This window comes from Stenella coeruleoalba (assembly GCF_951394435.1).
Source record: "Stenella coeruleoalba genome assembly, chromosome: 17".
In the NCBI taxonomy this organism is placed as follows: domain Eukaryota; kingdom Metazoa; phylum Chordata; class Mammalia; order Artiodactyla; family Delphinidae; genus Stenella; species Stenella coeruleoalba.
This window is the reverse complement of record NC_137163.1, coordinates 68,227,649-68,247,878: the sequence shown is the minus strand read 5'-3', so window position 1 is coordinate 68,247,878 and position 20,230 is coordinate 68,227,649. Positions and strand designations below refer to the sequence as shown.

Genomic DNA, 20,230 nt, shown 5'->3' with positions numbered 1-20,230 from the left:
CGAACCTGTGTGCCCTGCACTGGCAGGCGGATTCTTAACCACTGCGCCACCAGGGAAGTCCTCTGTATATATGATTATGACATCAGTTAATAGAGGTTACTTCTTCCTTTTCAATCTAATGCTTTTTATTTCTTTTTCTTGCTTAATTGCCCTGCCTAGGGCTGCCAGTACAATGTTGAATAGATATTATGAGAGTGGGCATTTTTATCTTATTCTGATCTTAGGTGGAAGGCATTCAGTCTTTAACCATTAAGTATGATGTTAGTTGCAGGTTTTTCATAATTGCTTTTATTAGCTTGAGGAAGTTCCTTTGTATTCTTTGTTGATTATTTTTATCAAGAAGGGGTATTTAGCATATTCTTTCAACATTTTACTAACTTGGAAGTTGAATTTTGCGAAATGCTTTTTCTGCATCTATTGAGATGATCCTGTGATTTTTGTTCTTTATTCTGTTAATGTGGTGTAGTATATTTATTGGTTTCAGATATATTAAATCAACCTTGCATTCCTGTGATAAATCTCACATGGTCATGGAGTATAATCCTTTACATATCTTGCTAGATTTTTCAGTTTACTAATTTTTTGTTGAGGATTTTTATCTCTATATTCATGAGTGTTACTGGTCTTTGGTTTTTGTTTTCTTTTGATGTCTGTTTGATTTTGGTATCAGGATGATACTAGCCAAATAGAATTAGTTGGATGCGTTCTTCCATTTTGTATTACTTTGGAGAGTGTGTGAAGGATTGTTGCTAATTCTTCTTTCAGTGTGGTAGAATTCACCAGGAAGCCAGTTGATACTCATCTTTTCTTTATGGGTAATTTTTTGATTACTAATTTAATCTCTTTCCTTGTCATTGGTTAATATTTAAAATATTGTTCTTGCATCAGTTCTGGTAGTTCGTGTCTTTCTAGAATTTGCCCATTTCATCAAGATAATCTAATGTGTTGGCATACAGTTCTTCATAGTATTCCCTTACAATCTTTTTCATTTTAATAAAGTCAGTAGTGATGTTTCTTTTATTTTTTTAATTTCAGTAATTTTAGTCTTCTTATTTTCATTCTGGCTAAACATTTATCAATCTTATTGATCTTGTCAAAGGATCCGCTATTGGTTTAGTTGATTTTCTCTGTTGTGCTTCTGGTCTCCATTTATTTCTCCTCTAATCTTTTTTTTTTTTTTTTTTTTTTTTTGCGGTATGTGGGCCTCTCACTGTTGTGGCCTCTCCCGTTGCGGAGCACAGGCTCCAGACGTGCAGGCTCAGCGGCCATGACTCACAGGCCTAGCCGCTCCGCGGCATGTGGGATCTTCCCGGACTGGGGCACGAACCTGTGTCCCCTGCATTGGCAGGCGGACTCTCAACCACTGTGCCACCAGAGAAGCCCTCTCCTCTAATCTTTTTATTTCCTTCTTTCTGTTTACTTTGGGTTCAGTTTCTCTTATATTTTCTAGTTTTTGAAGGTGGAAGTTTAGGTTATTTAAATATAGTGTCTTCTTTTTAAATATATACACACTACAACTATAAATTTTCTTTTTATTACTGTTTTAGCTTCATTCCTTAAATTTTATAGATTGTGTTTTCATTTTTATTCGTCTCAAAGTATTTTTCAGTTTCTCATTTGATTTGTTCATTGATCCATTGGTTAGTTTGGAGTATGTTGTTTAATTTCCACACAATTGTGAATTTCCCAAATTTCCTTTTGTTACTCATTTTTAATATTATTCCATTGCAGTTAGAGAACATATTTTGTATTATTTCAATCCTTTTAAATTTATTGAGGCTTATTTCATGACCTAACCTGTGGTCTGTGCTAGAGAATATTTCATATGCGCTTGAGAAGAATGTGTGTTATACTGTTTTGGGGCAGGTAGTTTTATCAATGTGACTTAGATCTAGCTGGTTTATAGTGTTTTTTATTTTCTGTTTCCTTGTTGAGCTTTTGTGCAGTTTTTCTATTATTAGAAGTAGTGTATTGAAGTCTTCAGTTACTATTTTTGATTTATTTATTTCTGTCTTCAGTTCTGTTTTTGTTTCCTGTGTTTTGAGTCTGTAGTTATGTACATATATGGTTATAATTGTTGTATCTTACTGATCAGTTGACCCCTTTATTGGTATAAAAGATCCTTTCTTTGTCTCTAGTAACAATTTTTGACTTAAAATATATTTTGTCTGTTAACAGTACTGCTACTCTTGTTCTTTTTAGTTGCTGTTTGCATGATATATAATTTTCTGTGTTTTAACCTCAGTGTAGTCTTTGAATCTAAAGTGTGTAGACAGCATACATTTGCGTCCTACCTCCCACCCCCTTCAATTCTGCTAGCTTTTGCTTGTATTTACATTTAATGTAATTCCTGTTAAGGTAGGATCTCTGTCAGCCATTTTGCTATATATATGTATCTTTTAAAAGTATATTTTATGTCTTTTTGTTTCTCTGGTTCTCCATTAATTCCTTTTCTTTGATGTTAAATATAGCATTCCATTTTAATTCTCTTGCTTCTTTTAGTGTAATTTTTGTATTATTTTCTTTGTGGTTTCCTTGCAGATTGAAATTAATATTTTAATTTAAAAGAACTGAGTTCAGATTAACACCAATTTAATTTCAGTAGTATACAAAAATTTTTCTTTAATATAATGCCATTCCTTTCCTTTTTTTTTTTAATTGGCTCATTCTACTGCATTCCAAGCCTTATCTTTTTTTTTTCACATCTTTATTGGAGTATAATTGCTTTACAATGGTGTGTTAGTTTCTGCTTTATAACGAAGTGAATCAGCTATACATATACATATATCCCCATATCCCCTCCCTCTTGCATCTCCCTCCCACCCTCCCTACCTTTCCTTCTTCTTGATGCCATTGTTGTCAGACAAAGTGTATCTTTATACACTTAAGCTCCTCAACACAATTTTATAACCCTTCCTTCCTTTATGTAGTTGTCTTTTAAATCAGATAGAGAAGAATACAGTTACAAATAAAAACATATTTGTAATATCTTTTTAAAAAATTTATTTTAAAAAATTTATTTATTACTTATTTTTGGCTGCATTAGGTCTTTGTTGCTGTGTGCGGGCTTTCTCTAGTTGTGGCGAGCGAGGGCTACTCTTCATTGTGGCGCGTGAGCGTCTCATTGCAGTGGCTTCTCTTGTTGCGGAACATGGGCTCTAAGCATGCGGGCTTCAGTAGTTGTGGCACACGGGCTCAGTAGTTGTGGCTCGTGGGCTCTAGAGCACGGGCTCAGTAGTTGTGGCACTCGGGTTTAGTTGCTCTGTGGCATGTGGGATCTTCCTGGACCAGGGCTCGAACCCATGTCCCCTGCATTGGCAGGCAGATTCTTAACCACTGCACCACCAGGGAAGTCCCATATTTGTATTATCTTTCATCTTTACCTATGTGGTTACTGTTACTGGTGTTCTTTATTTCTTTGTGTTTACTCCAGTTACTGTTGAGTGTTCTTTATTTCAACCTGAAGTGCTCCATTCAGTATTTCGTATAAGACAGGTCTGTTAGTGAGGACTTCTCTGATTTTTATTTAATAATGTTCTAATTTCACTTTTATTTTTGAGGCATAGTTTTCCTGGATATAAAATTCTTGGTTGACTTTTTTTTTTTCTATTAGCACTTTGAATATGTCATCTCATTGCCTGCTGGCCTTCATGGTTTCTGATCAGCTGTTAATCTTATTGAAGATTCCTTGTATGTGATGAGTTATTTTCTTGCTGCTTTTGAGATTCTTTCTTTGTCTTTGGGTACGTTGACTATGATGTGTATAGATGTGGCTCTCTGAGTCTTTTTGCTTTCAGTTTGATGAGCTACATTTGCATAATTTCTAAGAAGTACGAGCCCTGGATCACCAGGGAAAAAGGAGAAAAGGAAGCTTGAGAGGAGCCTTCAGTTGTTAGGAATCATTGCTCCTACTTTGCCCAACACTTAGAACCTCTTACCTTTGACACAATTCCCATCCCATGCCTCCATAAACAGGGCAAGGTTTTAGGGATTTTATTAGTCGTATACCATCAATACCATCAATAAAATCTATGATTCAGTGAACAAAAGTGTGTATAAGTTTACGTAGTTTTTCCATTTCTTTATTTTTAGTTTTGAATGGTGGTTATCTTTGCTCTTTGTTTTATGTGCTTTCTTTGTGTACTCTTTCAGAAATATATTTCTTGAAATGTGGAAGCAATATCACTCTTTAAGCAAAAATGATTGGAAAATTGATGAGAGACAGAATTATAGGAGGATGATACAAATTTGTTTAACGGAGGAGGGTAAAAAGTACAGAGATTATTAATGAAGCTACCAGTGTCTGAGTAATAAAAAGGGAAATTCCCAAAGCAGTTGGTAAAATAGAAAGTGAAGATTAGGGACTTTCAATACTTTTCCATGGAAAATGTGACGTTCATATTCAGAAATGACAAAATATACAAGGATATAAACCATAAGTGGGAATAGGCTTGCAAAAAAAGAATGACAGAGACCTCAGATTAGGAATTGTTAGGCAAAATATAAAATGGTCATATTGATCATGTTTATATCAGGGCATAAGAAACTATGAAGAATGACCAACAGATTTGAAATAGAACTAACTAGATATTTTAGTAAAAATTTTAAATAATTGAGAGTAGTAAGTCAATGGATGGGCCTTAATAGCAGATTTGACATACCCAAAATGAGAATTAATAAGTTGGAGCAATGGTTTTCAAATGTGGTTCTCAGAGTAGCAGCATTATGGGAACATGTTGGAAATGCAAACTCTCAGGCCCCATCCTACCTATGAATCAGAAACTCTATTCTGGGGCCCAACAACTTGTGTTCAATAAGCTTTCCTGGTGATTCTGATGTACACTAAAGTTTGAGAACCTCTGAACTAGTAGATCTAAAGAAATTCAGCCAGAACGGGGAGAAAAAGACATGGAAAATATGAAAAAGGGAGTAAAAATTATGGCACTGTAAAGGTTTAAGTGTAACTAATTGGAATTCTAGAAAAAGAGAGAGAATGAGATAGAAGAAGTATTTGAAGAGATGATATCTTAAAATTATCTACAATTGATAAAAGGTCCTAATCTATAGATTCTAGAAGCCTAATACCTCTCAAACAGGAGAAATAAAAGAATTCCATACCAAGACAGTCATAGTAAAACTTTAGAACATAAATGAAATAGAGGAACTTAAAAACAGCCAGAAAGAAAAGACATTACTTTCAAATGAACTCTAGGAAGGAATTCAGAAGATAACTATAGATACCGTCAATTTGTTGAGATGATTTTGTACTCAGCAAAGTTATTTTTCATGAATGAGATTGAAATAAAAATATTTTAAGAGAAACGGCTGAATTTGCCACTAGCAGACCCTTAGTAAGTACAATTCTAAATGCAGAAGGAAGGTCACATAGGGGAGGTCTGAGTTACATGAAAGAGTAGAAAGAAAAAAATGTGGTAAATATGTAGATGGAATTAAATAAATATTATGTATGGTAAAATTATAATGGGTTTAAAAGTAAGTAAAATTAAGAGTAATTAATAGGAATAGCATGTAATTTGGATGGGGTTAGATGGAGTTAATGTGTTTAAAAATCTTTATCATTTGTGAGCATTGTAAAGATTTCAATTAGCTTTAGTCTTTGGTAAGTTATGTATGGGTGTTATATTTCTAGGATAACCACTAAAAATATATGGACAAAAGATGCAACTTACTAGTGTGCTAGAGGAAAAAAAAAATCCAAAAGGAGGCAAAAAAAAGAGAGAACAAAAAGAAACATTGAAAGGTTTAAGGAGCCTATTTAATCTGATTGTAAGTCCAAATTAAATGGCAAAATTAAATTTGATGTTAGTAAATGGTAAAGTATATAGGTCAGAGAGAAAGCTTGTCATACTAGTTGCAGAAGCAAAATCCAGGTACATGTTACTTATAAGATATACTTGAGCAAGTGGTAGAGAAAAGTTGAAAGTAAAAGGGTACAGATATACTAGGAGAATATGAATTATACTAAAATTTGTTTAGCTATAGTAACATTAGATGAAATGGATTTTTCAGTCATAAGGGTTTGTTTGGGACAAAGAGGATCCATTTATAAAGAATAGAGGTTCATTTTAGCAGGATAATATAACAAAAATTTTTATGTACCTGAAAACATCATCTCAAAATTCATAAAGCAAAAATTTAAAGAACTGCAGGTAAAAGTTGACAAATATAGTATCCTAATGTGAGACTTTATTACTTCTTTATATAAGTGTTAGATAAAGCAGAAAATAATAAAGTTAGAGAATAATTTACTTAACATAATTAACAAGCTTATTTTAGTGGAAATGTATAGAAGTTCACCTCCAACTTGAGAATATCTATTTTTACTAATCTCACAAGAATATTTATAAAACTTACCACATCCTAGTCCTTAAAGGAAGTCTCAGTAAATTTTGGTAGACTCATATCCTATGGACCATTTAAAGTAGAAATCAATTTTTAAAATAACAAACCCTCGATATATTGGAAATTAGAAAACAGGGAACAAATTAGGAAATATGTAAAAATGTTGAAAATTAAAATAATTATCAGGCATCTAAAAAGTGAGAAAAAGAATAGCAAAGTAAACCCAAAGAAGCAAGGAAAGAAATAATAAAGAAGAGAAATAAATGAAATAGAAATATATAATACTGAGGATCAACAGAATCTAAAGTTCTTTGAAAACACTATTAAAATAGATAATTCTCTACTGATGTTGGTCAAGGAAAAAAAGAAAAAACCAAAAGTGAAAGGTATAAATAAGAAATATTAGGAATGAAAAAAATTATCAGTTTAGTTGTAGTTAACCTTAAAAAGACAATAAAAATATATTATGAACAAGTTTATGACAGTGACTTTAGAAATTTAAGTGAAGAAAAATTCCTATTAAAATTTAACTTAATAAAACTGATAAGAAGTAATAAAAAAACATTGATAATATCAAAACTGTTTTAAAATTTGGGGATCACAAGTTTCAAATCATCCCACAAAATAAACTCTGCATCTAGATGGACTGGTTAATTACACCAGACATTCAAGGAAAAAAATTAATCTTACACAAACTAATACAGAGTATCAAATTCACACTGCTACTGAGACTATGATACTCTTGATACTCAAACCTGACAAGGCCAATATGAGAATAGGAAGTTATAGGCTAGTTTCACTCACAGAAGAATCCTAAAATTGAACCTCATAAAGTAGAAAAGGATATTTCATCCCAAATTGCAATTATTCTGGAAAGTAGAATGAATAAACTTAGTATTTCGTATCAATTAAGAGTGTAGGCTCTGCAGGCAGAGTGCCTTGGTTTGAATCCAGGTTTTACTAATCAGCTTAAGGCAAGTTTCTTAAGTTTTATTTCTTGTTTGTTAATTGGGATAATAGTGGTATCAACTCATAGGGTTATTCTGAGGATTGAATGAATTAAAATATGTAAAGCATCTAGAACAATGTCTGATATATACTAAATGCTAATTGGTGTTAGATATTGACATTATGGTAAAATCAATTACTGTAATACATCATATTAAGAGAACAAAGAAAAAAGCTATATGGTTATCTCAATAGATACAAAGAAAGCATTAATAAAATTCAATATGTCAGTATATTAGAGGGAGAGCTGCTTACACTGAGAAAGTATAAACATGAAAAACCTACATCATATATTTTACTTAATGGTGAAATGTTTAAAATACTCTTTTTGAGATTGATAATAATGACTAGTGTAATTATTGTCATTACTTTTAGGGCTCAATAATTGTAGCAAGGTCAAAAATAAGAAAGAAAGGAAGGAAGATAGGTACAAGGATTAGAAAAGAAGAGAGAAAACTGATATTATTTGCAAAAGAATGTACAGATAAAATATAGAATTAATAGTGTTAGCAGAATTGATGAACACAAAATTAGTATATAAAAAGCAGTTGCAGGAAATGGTAATTTCTTAAAATGTTAAATGTCTACTTACCATACAACACTGCAGTTCCACTCCTAGGCATATACTAGAATGTCCTCTAACACCATATACAAAAATAAACTCACAGTAGATTAAAGACCTAAATGTAAGACCAGAAACCATAAAACTCCTCAAAGAAAACATAGAACACTCTTTGACATAAATTGTAGCAACGTTTTTTTGATCCATTTCCTAAAGCAAAGGAAATAAAAGCAAAAAATAAATAAATGGAACTTAATTAAACTTAAAAGCTTTTGCACAGCAAAGTAAACCATCGACAAAAGGAAAAGACAGGCTACTGAATGGGAGAAAATATTTGCAAATGATATGACCGATAAAGAGTTAATATCCAAAATATATAAACAGCTCATACAACTCAGCATCAAAAAAACAACCCAATTAAAAAATGGGCAGAAGACCTGAATAGACATTTCTCCAAAGAGGACGTGCACAGGGCCAACACGCAAATGAAAAGAGGCTTAACATCACTAAGCATCAGAGAAATGCAAATTAAAGCCACAATGAGATATCACCTCACTCCTGTCAGGATGGTCATCAAAAAGAACACAACTAGCAAATGTTGGTGAGGTTGTGGAGAAAAGGGAACCCTGGTACATTGTTGGTAGGAATGTAAATTGGTGCAGCCACTGTGGAAAGCAATATGGAAGTTCTCAAAAAGCTAAAAATAGAACTACTGTATTACTCCCCACTCCTGGGTATATATCTGAGAAAAACAAAAACACTAATTTGAAAAGATACATGCACCCCATTGTTCATAGCAGCACTACTTATAGTTGCCAAGATATGGAAGCAACCTAAATGTCCATCAACAGATGAGTGGATAAAGAAGGTGAGATTTATATACACAATGGAATACTACTCAGCCGTAAAAAAAGAACAGAATTCTGCCATTTGCAGCAACATGGATGAACTTGGAGGGCATTATGCTAAGTGAAATAAGTCAGAGAAAGACAAATACTGTATGATATCATTTGTATGTGGAATCTAAAAAATACAACAAACTAGTGAATATAACAAACAAGAAGACTCACAGATATAGAGAGCAAACCAGTGGTTACCAATGGGGAGGGACAAACTTTTGGGTGTAAGATAAGCTCAAGGATATATTGTACAACATGGGGAATATAGCCAATATTTTTTAATAACTGTAAATGGAAAGTAACCTTTAAAATTGTATAAAAAATAAAAAATGTATTTTAAAAAATCCCCAGAACAATAAAGCACACATTTTATTTCTGCCAGCAAAAAAAAATAAAGGTGATGATGTTGTTTTCAGAGATAGGAGCCTTTTGTAGTCTCTTTTTTATTAGTACAGTTTTATTTTAAAAATAATATTTGAGTTTATCTTTTATAATAAAGATATTTAAATATATTGTTTTCTTCAAAATGGCTATATTCCTGTATTTTAACATGTATTATAAACAAATAGTACTTTATTCCTTGAGGTTTATATTACTGTAATATGTTAAAAATTCTTTTTTGATTCCTTGTAAGTTTTTTAAAATTTTAAATTTATTTGGGATAGTCAGACTCTTTACTGTATTTATATTGTTTTATTCTTGAAATGGCTAGGAAGTTATTTTCAATACTTTATTTTGGAGCAGATTTATTGAGTAAGTCATTAGTTATGATATTACTAGAGGGACTTCCACTGCATTCAGAAAAGTGTGAAAGTAATACGTATATTGCTTGATGAATTATCACAAACTGTTTTTACTTGTATGTGAAAGTTTTACTTGCATGTAACTGCCACCTAGGTCAAGAAATAGATTCAGTAGATTTGAAAGTTCCATTAATTGTGAAAGCAGAGATAGGGGTCATTTACTTAAGGATTTCTCTTTGAACTATAGAGGAATTCTTTCTCTATTTTAAATGTACTTAAATGCCATGCTATTTCAAAGGCGTGTTGCATTTTCTTCTTGTTTTGTTATAAATGAATCTGGATTATTGTGTATTTGATGTAGGAGTACGGTTGGACAGAATGAACTGAAAATTACAAGTGATCGAGCAATAAATTCAGGATTGTTTTTTGAAGGTAAACCAAAGCCTTCAAAACAGTCACTTCAGTCTTACCAAGAAGCTTTGCAGCAGCAGGTATTCATTCATTTTTTTATTCATTCGTTTGTTTGTTCATCTAATGTTAAACATCTTATGTGTTAGTACAGTGGTCTGTTAAAACTCAGAGTGTGGCAGAGGAGAACAAATTCCATTCATTTATAATTCAGTGTGATAAGGTTTGATGTAGGTAGACTGGAATGCATGGGGTAGGGAGAATAATTGCCTGGGCTGTTAGGAGGGCTTCACATGGTTGATGATATTTGAGTTGCATGTTATACAGTGAATAAATGTGAAATTCCTGGTGTATTCAGTAAATGGAATTGATGTAGGAGAAGGGGCTGGAGTGTTAGATTGTGCTGGATTGTGAAGGATAGCTAATAAGGGGTTTTCAGTTTCATCTTGTTATCAATAGCCAAAGGGAGGACATTTTAAACCAAAAAGTGAAAGAAATAGTTGATATGAGTAGGTGTGGCTTTCAGGAAGATATCTGGTTCTGATATGGATGGTTGGGAAAGAGATGTGGCAGAGAAACCTTTTAGTAAACTATTGAGGTAGTCCAGCCAGGAGGTAGCAAGGCGCTGAACCAGGTGGGGAAGATGGAGAGGGCATCCAAGAGACAATTCTGGGGTTCCATTGATAGGGCTTAGATTTAGGGAGTGAGGAAAGAACAGAGGGCTTGAAGATGATTCTGAGTGTTGTAATCTGAGAGAATAATGAGGCTGTGAACTGATGGTAGGGAAAAAAGAGGTAGAATGCTTAGGGAGGAGGATAATGTTCTGTTGTGGTTTGTAATGTTTGGAGAGAGTTTACTTAAGAGTAACTGTATCAGGGACTTCCCTGGTGGCGCAGTGGTTAAGAATCCACCTGCCAATGCTGGGCACACGGGTTTGAGCCCTGGTCCAGGAAGATCCCACATGCCGTGGAGCATCTAAGCCTGTGCATCACAACTACTGAGCTTGCACTCTACAGCCCGCGAGCCACAACTACTGAGCCCGCGTGCCACAACTGCTGAAGCCTGTGCACCTAGAGCCTGTGCTCTGCAACAAGAGAAGCCACTGCAATGAGAAGCCTGTGCACCGCAACGAAGAATAGCACCTGCTCATCGCAACTAGAGAAAGCCCTTGTGCAGTAACAAAGACCCAACGCAGCCAAAAATAAATAAATAATAATAAATTAATAGCTTAAAAAAATAAAAGAGTAACTGTTTTAGATGTATGGGTTTTTTGAGGGGAATACTCATATCTCCTCCAGAGAGGACCCTGGAACTCTAGGTATATATTCACCTGAGGTACTTTTCTACAAAGTTTCACTTGGATTTCTTCTAAAGCTCAGCTTTTTTGTTCAGTTTTTTACGTTGGGCAACCTCCTTGGAAGGTGGATTTTTTTAAATTACAGAATTACCAACATTATTTTTTTTGTGTTATGATTCTACAAACAAAAGACTGCATTTATCTGTTTTAAAATGAGCATATTAAAAACACCACCGACAAAACCAGATTTCCTAACTCTAGAATTTTATTTTATGTATGTGATAACTTCCTTGGCCTTTCTGGAGTAGTTGCTTAAATTTTCCATGCATATGGTTATGATTTTAAAAGTAGCTTTCCAAAATGTAGATCTTTATTCATTGCCTATTTATGCTTTTAGAGACCAACCCTGTGCTTATACTTGATGATGATAAGACTGTATTTGTTTTTTATGCTTTCATAAAGTATACTTAAATAGCCCAACACTCTCCAGAGAACTTTGAACCTTCAACAGCTTTGAATTTGGGGAATGGAGTTTGCCCGGGGTAGAGTAGGTCTGGTGAGGTATAGGAAGTAGTTGGCCCAGATCTCATGAGGTGTGAAGAGTAGTTTGTTGCTGGCCAGATCCCGTGAAAGGGTAGATGAAAAAAGGAAGTAGGGAGATTTTGTTGGTCCCCATGAAACTGGTGAGGTTAGGGAGGGAATGAAGCTGGGGAGTGGGAAGATGGAGTTGGTTTAGTCCAAAGTGGCACCAGTGGCTGGAAAGGACTCAAGTGACATGATGTGAGGGAGTAGCAGCTATATATTCCAGCTAGCAAATTGTTGTTAAATTGTTTTTATTTTATTTTATTTTTTTATAAATTTATTTTATTTTTGGCTGCATTGGGTCTTTGTTGCTGCATGTGGGCTTTCTCTAGTTGCGGCGAGCAGGGGCTACTCTTCGTTGTGGTGCCCAGGCTTCTCATTGCAGTGGCTTCTCTTGCTGCGGAGCGTGGGCTCTAGGCGCGCGGGCTTCAGTAGTTGTGGCATATGGGCTCAGTAGTTGTGGCTCGTGGGCTCTAGAGCGCGGTCTCAGTAGTTGTAGTGCACCGGCTTAGTTGTTCCATGGCATGTGGGATCTTCCTGGACCAGGGCTCGAACCCGTGTGCCCTGCATTGGCAGGCGGATTCTTAACCGCCGCGCCATCAGGGAAGCCCCTTAAATTGTTTTTAAATATATTTGTGATGTTAAATTTTATAGTGAAGTATATTGAAAAAAAATCCAGTTTTTTCTCTAATAAGAAAAATAAAATCTGATATTAAAACTTCTTGTATCAGAATACTTGTCAGCACTTATTACGAATGTTTCTTAATGTTGTTAAGATTCGAGAAAGAGAAGAAAGAAGAAAGAAAGAACGAGAAGAAAAAGAAGAATATGAAGCTAAATTAGAAGCTGAAATGAGAAGTTATAACCCCTGGGGGAAAGGTGGAGGTGGTGCTCCTCTGAGAGATGCAAAAGGAGATCTGATAAGTATGTTATTTCCATTGATTTGTTGTTTTTAAGAGAAACTAAGTTTAACTTTTTAAAAGAATGGGGAGTAGAAAAAAGTGGGAATCATAGTCTGTAAGGCAAGGTCTCTTTTTGTACAGCTTAATGCAAAAGAGGTATTTTGATAGTAAGCATAATAACAGGTTAAAAAGCCTTTTTTCTTCAGATTACTATTCATTTATTTTTATTACAAATTTTTCACCTTCCAATGATAATAACTCAGTTGCAGAGAAAAGTTCATGTTAGTTGGCAAGTTTTTACCCAAACTAGTAGTTAGAATTTTTAAAAGTTTTCTAGTAAAAACAATAAAACCCTTATTACAATTTGTTTTTAAACTAGTAAGACGTCTTTAAAATAAGTGATCCGGTGTAGTGGGGGCATGTTATATTTAATTCATATATGCCATGTACTTGCACAATGCAGGACTCCTTTGACAAAGATCTGGCCTCAGAAAGTTTTGGCAGGTTGCAGAATTATATTGATTTATCTTTCAATTATGTACTCTTAAAAATGTTCCATCTAGAAATCACACAACAAGCACTTTGAAAAGACGCTTTATATAACTTGTTATATATATTGGAATGGTCTCTGATTAGCTTTTAGCTTAGAATAAAAGCAGAGAAAGATAATGGGTTTTTTAAAAATTGTTTAATTGTAAATGAGAAATGAATAATTAGAAACCCATTAAAATGGTAAAAATGTAAATTTCACATTCTTTGGGTTTATGCTTTGTTGTAGGGATAGCTGAGTGATGAAATCAGAAGATTTTGAGGGGTACTGAGTTATTAGAGTTCTTAAGTATTATGCCTTTGATTCTTTGTTAAAGATGACTTTTTTAAAAAGATATATTTGAGGCCCACTTAAATTAATGAGATAATTCTTTTATTTTCCAAAGGATTTATTCCTTTCCTTTCTTCACCTCATAAATACTTTCCTCACAGTTTTGAAGACTAGAACTCTTACTCTCTCTTTATAGATGAGATGATTTTAGGTGATGCATAGATAAGCCTAGAAGTTAAATGTTTATTTGAATATATATTAGAAAAACACTGGTTTTCCATTAATGGATAGTACTATAACATTTCCTTTGAAAGTAAAGGCATTTAACGAAAAGTGCTCTAACGAAGAACTCCCATTTCTCAGAGGCTTAAGGCTTAAGGCAGTGTAAATTTACTTCTCACTTAAGTCACATTCTGATGCTGTTTGGGTGGTTCTCCTCCAAGAGGTGACTTGGGAATGTGAGCTTCTTCCATTGTGTCATTCCACCGTTTTGGAGTCCTTTATTTCTAGCTGCATAGATGTGGTCCAGAGGGTGGGAGAACAAGTTGAGAATTTTGTTGGGGCCTGGCCTGAAAGTGGAGGAATATCACTTTTGTCTTTGTTCCATTGTTCAGACCTAGTTATAAGGTTCTAAAGTAACTGCTTGGGAGGCTGGGAAGTTTTGGGTTCTTTATACCCAGGAGGAGGACATGAGATTGATAAGCATCTACCCAGTCTTTGCTATTAAATTTAAATTGTAAATTGATAGAAACATAACAGTTACCACGAAGGAAGTGCTTATTTATGTAACAGAAACTTTGGGAAACACTGGAATAATTTCCTAGAAGTTTCCAGCTTGCTCTAAGATTATATCCAGTTCAGACAATACAATTACAGTGTTTTGTGTATGTTTAATTGGTGGAAGTGAGTAGGATAAGTGTTTGTTATTGAATTATAAAATACTGTTTTAGAATTGCTTGACCTGACAGGAATGGAGCAAACTTTCCTGAGATTTTTACTTTTAGTGGTAATGTTTAGTTTGCTTATTTAATGCTACAGTCATGCCATGAAATAAAAAAGGTGTGCTGTTTTATCAAATGCAGTGGAACTTTTTTTTTAATGATATTTTCAAAGCAAGTAAACTCATCACTTAAAGAATATCAGTTTGTTTTGTATGTGGCTGTTATATTTTAGAGAGAGAGGGAACATAATTTTTCTTTTTAAAATATGTAGTAAAGGGCTTCCCTGGTGGCGCAGTGGTTGAGAGTCTGCCTGCCAACGCAGGGGACACAGGTTCGTACCCTGGTCTGGGAAGATCCCACATCCCACGGAGCGGCTGGGCCCGTGAGCCATGGCCACTGGGCCTGCACATCCGGAGCCTGTGCTCCGCGGCGGGAGAGGCCACGGTGGTGAGAGGCCCGAGTACTGCAAAAAAAAAAAAAAAAGAAACAAAACTAAAAATAAAACTACCATATGGCCCAGAAATCCCACTCCTGGGCATATACCCTGAGAAAACCATAATTCAAAAAGAGTTATGTACCACAATGTTCATTGCAGCACTATTTATAGTAGCCAGGACACGGAAGCAACCTAAGTGTCCATCGACAGATGAATGGATAAAGAAGATGTGGCACATACATACAATGGAATATTACTCAGCCATAAAAAGAAACAAAATTGAGTTATTTGTAGTGAAGTGGATGGACCTAGAGTCTGTCATACAGAGTGAAGTAAGTCAGAAAGAGAAAAACAAATACCATATGCTAACACATATATATGGAATCTAAAAAAACAAACAAACAAACAAACAGTGGTTCTGACGAACCTAGGGGCAGGACAGGAATAAAGACCTAGACGTAGAGAGTAGACAAGAGGACATGGCGAGTGGGAAGGGTAAGCTGGGACGATGTAAGAGAGTAATGTTGACATATATACACTACCAAATGTAAAATGGATAGCTGATGGGAAGCAGCTGCATGGCCCAGGGAGATCAGCTTGGTGCTTTGTGACCACCTAGTGGGGTGGGATAAGGAGGGTGGGAGGGAGATGCAAGAAGGAGGGGATATGGGGGTATACGTATGCATGTAACTGATTCACTTTGTTATACAGCGGAAACTAACACAACACTGTAAAGCAACTATAATATCTTTAATAAAGATATTAAAAAAAAAAATTCCAAATATTTGGACATATTTCCGGATAGCTTCCTGTTGTTCACTTCTAGCATATATTCTGTTTTGTTCAGAGAGTATACTTTTTTGTTATTTCAATGTTTTTAAGTTTATGAGATTTATTTTATGGACTACCAATTTTATATATATATATATATATATATATATATGTATTTTTTTTTTTTGGCGATACGTGGGCCTCTCACTGTTGTGGCCTCTCCCGTTGCGGAGCACAGGCTCCGGACGTGCAGGCTCAGCAGCCGTGCCTCACGGGCCCAGCCGCTCCGCGGTATGTGGGATCTTCCTTGACCGGGGTACGAACCCGTGTCCCCTGCATCGGCAGGCGGACTCCCAACCACTGCGCCACCAGGGAAGCCCATATCTTGCAGTTCTTGAGTCAGTAATTTGTGAGTGTTTTAGCTGGATGGTTCTGTCTCAGGATCTCTCATGAGGTTGCAGTCCAAGATGTCACCTGGGGCTATAGTCATCTGAAGTCTTGATTGGGACTGGAGAATCTGTTTCCTATATGGCTCCCTCACACAGCTCAGGAGGCCTCAGTTCCTTGCCATGTGGGCTTGTCTTTAGAGCTCCTTAAGTGTCCTTTTGAAATGGTAGGTGGCTTCTTCAGAGTGAGTGAGCCAATAGATCAAGCAAGGTGGAAATATATTGTCTTTCATGAAGTAGCTTCAGAAGTCATATACCATCATTGTGCATGCAGTATCCTTTTCATAAGAAACAGCACACACTCCAGGGGAGGGGAATTGAGCTCCATCTTTTACGGGAGGATTGTAGAAAAATTTGTGGATATATTTTAAAACTCCACTCCACATGATATTTTTTCATTAGGAATACTAATGATGTTGGGTAAATTTCACTATGACTTGTTTTGAATTGTAACTATGTTTGTTCTGTATTTAAGATATTCAGAGTTCTGAAGTAACATAGATATGAATATGGTTTTTATGGGTTGTCAAAAATCCATATACTCTTAAGTTCTCTACTGATTTTGAATTTATTTTGTAAGGTTATTTTTTGAAAAATTTCTTACAAGTTTTGATAATTTTGTTTCTGTTTTCAGGGCACCAAGATACCATTGAATTATTCCAGCTCTGTCCTATTGTTTTTCTCTCCATTTGCCTACTTTAAGAAAATGTATTAAGTATACTAATTATAGAAATGCATTTATTGAAATAAATGGCTTATATTTCCCTCTCAGCTGATTTGAATAGGATGCACAGACAAAATACAGAAGCCTTCCATAACCCAGATGCAAGAACATATGAAGATAAAAGGGCTGTTGTATCTCTAGACCAAAATTTAGCCACTTCAGATGCTGAGAACCTAGAAGATTCTGCAAATAAAAACTCAGGTTTTTAATCACATTCTATTCTTTTGTTTTTTTGGGTTTTTTTACATTTCTAAAGTTGTTCTGTTCTCCAAGAAAGTTCTTATGATTTTGAGAATTTGGTTACTCTGAGTCAGGAAGCATAACACATTATTCATGCTATTTACAATAACTTTTCTACATAGGTACTTTGAAAAAAGTGAATAAAGAAATACATCTTGCTCCTTAATAATATGTATGTATTCTCAGCTTTATTACTTGCTTATGTATACTTTAGCTGCTGCTAACACTTTTATTTTGCTGATGGGGAGGGCATTTCTTAAAATCAAATAGTCTTTCTACCCATACAGAGTTTGGTAAAGTTTATGAGTTCTTATACCATCAGAATTAGTTTGAATTAGTGAAAACATATCAGATGTTGTATGATAAATTATACGGTGAAATTTATTTTTTGTTTGTTTTATAATCAGTTGCCCTCCCTTATAAAACCACAATATACAAAGAAATAAATGAAGTAATTAAAAGTTTACTTTGACTTCTGGTCACATCTGCCTTTCATAAGCAAATATCTTTGATTTGCTATTAAACAGGGTCCTTTAATTAAAGATTCTGTAAATTGAAGATTATTCAATATCTTTCTTTATGACTTGCCAGGAAAAGTTGTAATCATCTTTATCAAGTATATGTGAAAGTATGTTACATATTTAAAATTCAAATGAAGTTTAAAGAATATACCACCTTATACTATATTTTGATGCCTATAAAGTAACCATTTATTTATGACAAATTCTCTTTTGTACATTCACAGAAATTTTAATTTTAGACTAGAGAAGAACTCTATATTAGGAAGTCTTTCTACAATGTCCCTGACTAATCATACAGTTTTTTAAAAACTTAAGAAAATTTTTAGTGCATATTGGCCAAATAGGCAGACTAAATGGTGAGCTCTGATTAGAATTACTAGCCTTGCATCTTTCAAGCCTTTGATGGTAGCACTGATCTCTGCAGCCTTTTAGAACACTTCATGAGATGTGTGGTTCGTTGTTTCCATGGACAGCCTGTATCACTGTTTGATCTCTAATTACAAGAAAATGCTTTCCTACTTTGATCCACAATAGATTTTTACACAGTGGATCTAGTTTTGATTTTTGGAGTACTAAAATTAGCACTTTTGATTATGATGAAATTACTAATTTGGCTCCCACTCTGAGTCTGTAATAATTCAGTGTACAATAGCAGCATCAAAACACCTTTCCATTTTATTGAAGAGAATTTTGACCTCTTTCTGATTATCATTATTTTTCTCTTCATTGGCTTCTGCTTCTGGTAGTCTTTATTGAGATCAGTGGTACAGACCCCTTCTCTTCCATTCTCTTCTACACCCTGTATTGTTTGTAGTTCTCTCTTAGCCTAGAACTTTCTCTGTCATAGTAATAGCACTTTAGGCATCTAGCTCTGCTTACAAAGCAAAAGCCCTGCAAAAATCAAAGCTTTCCATGACCCATTCCCAAGAGGGAGCACAAGCTTGATGATTGAATATGCATAGCAGAATTTATTGTCTATTGCCTTTCTGTACACTACCAGGGTTTTGGTGCAGCTGTTGTGGCCAGGATGCTCTAGTTTAAGAAATCGTATAAAATCATAAAATGTTAAAATTTCCCTTTTTTGTGAATTGAAATTTCCTAAATTAACTTTCATTCCCTAAGAATTCACTTAAAACAGACTTTCTGAATGCAAAAAACTATTGGGAGTCACCTTATTTGTTGGTATGCCATCATATATGTGTAGGAGTGTGTGTGTATACATATGTATGTGTGTGTACACATACACATACATATGTGGCATGTAATATTTTAAAGGCTTTAAGGGAACTTGAATATACCTGAGCGTTGAATATGATAATGTATACTTAAGGTTCATTATCCTCTAATGTTTTGTCTTGATTAGGCCTGTTTCTGAGGCCCTTCTTAATGTTTGTTGTTTTTCTTTTACTTTATGGTTCTTGGATGAAAAACAATGTTGATAAAGTCCATACTAATTTGGCTTAAATTTATTTTTTCGCTTATTATGATGCCTGAATACATTTTCATTTTCTTTGTTTAGAGCATGTGTTTCCCTTTGGTTTTATTTTTATAGTGTTTTTATATTTGAAAGAACTTATCTTGCCTGCCTCTAATAATATTTTTCTCTAATTGCCTCAACGGTTTAGAATTTGAGTGATCATCAAAGTGAAACAAACTACTCAGTTTTGGTTTGCTAATCAGCTTTTCCACCATAACATAAGATTTTAATGTTTAGGTATTGATTTGCCTTTCTGCTGATCTCTTCAAGTAAGCATTAATAAATTTAAACACAAAGGCAAAATAGACCTAAATGACAGCTAAACTGCAACGCAGTTGTCCTGCAAACACTATATGAGTGAGAGAAATAAATGCTTTAGATTGATGGTATAAGGAAACTAAAAAATGATATAAAAAGTTATGTGAGGCTTAAACACCAATTTTTTTTTTTCTGCATTCAAAGAGACCCCTGGGGTATAATTATTTTCCAGGTTGCTTTTATGAAATAATTTTTTCCCTTTCCCAGAATGTTTAATACTATTTATAGGTAATATATAGCATATTTTTATTTTTCATGTTAATATCTCATTAATATGGTAGAATTTTTAAATAAAAAGTATTGCAGTGATTAAAATAGTCACTTTAATTTGTAAAAAATGTTTTTGGAGCTAACTTTCTAATCTATTCTTTAAACCATGGATGGGAATCCACTTTTGGAATTACTGATTTTTAAAAACAATTTTAGAAAATTTTTGTATGTGTATACATAATACATTTTAGTGTATAATTAAGCAGTGTTCTTAAGAAAAGGATATTTATATTCATAAATAAGAACTTAAACATGTACTTTTTTTTCTGTCTATAAATTTTACTTTAAAGCCTTTGCTGCAGTGAGAGTTGCTTACGTTATTAGCTTTTCTGTTTTCTTGATGTCTTTCAGGTATAGATATGTTATGCTTTTTCAACTGTGTATTAATTTTATTTTAGTTTCACCATTTTTTTTCTCTCTTTACTTTTTATCTGGTCTTTAGATTCTAATCTCAGCCTTCTTCTGAGTTTAACCTCTGGAGTTCCATATTTAGCACATTTTT

The 20,230-nt window shown here is 34.2% G+C and overlaps 1 protein-coding gene across 4 annotated transcripts in view; it reads left to right on the top strand.

The window, feature by feature from the left end:
• Positions 1–20,230, top strand: part of CSPP1 (centrosome and spindle pole associated protein 1) — a 107,586-nt gene that overhangs the window by 51,182 nt on the left and 36,174 nt on the right. For all 4 annotated transcript variants that reach the window (XM_079902345.1, XM_079902344.1, XM_079902342.1 and 1 more), the window contains 3 exons: positions 9,937–10,066; positions 12,639–12,786; positions 16,951–17,103. In XM_079902345.1, coding sequence (XP_079758471.1) covers positions 9,937–10,066; positions 12,639–12,786; positions 16,951–17,103 — 431 coding nt within the window. The remainder of the gene's footprint in view (positions 1–9,936; positions 10,067–12,638; positions 12,787–16,950; positions 17,104–20,230) is intronic.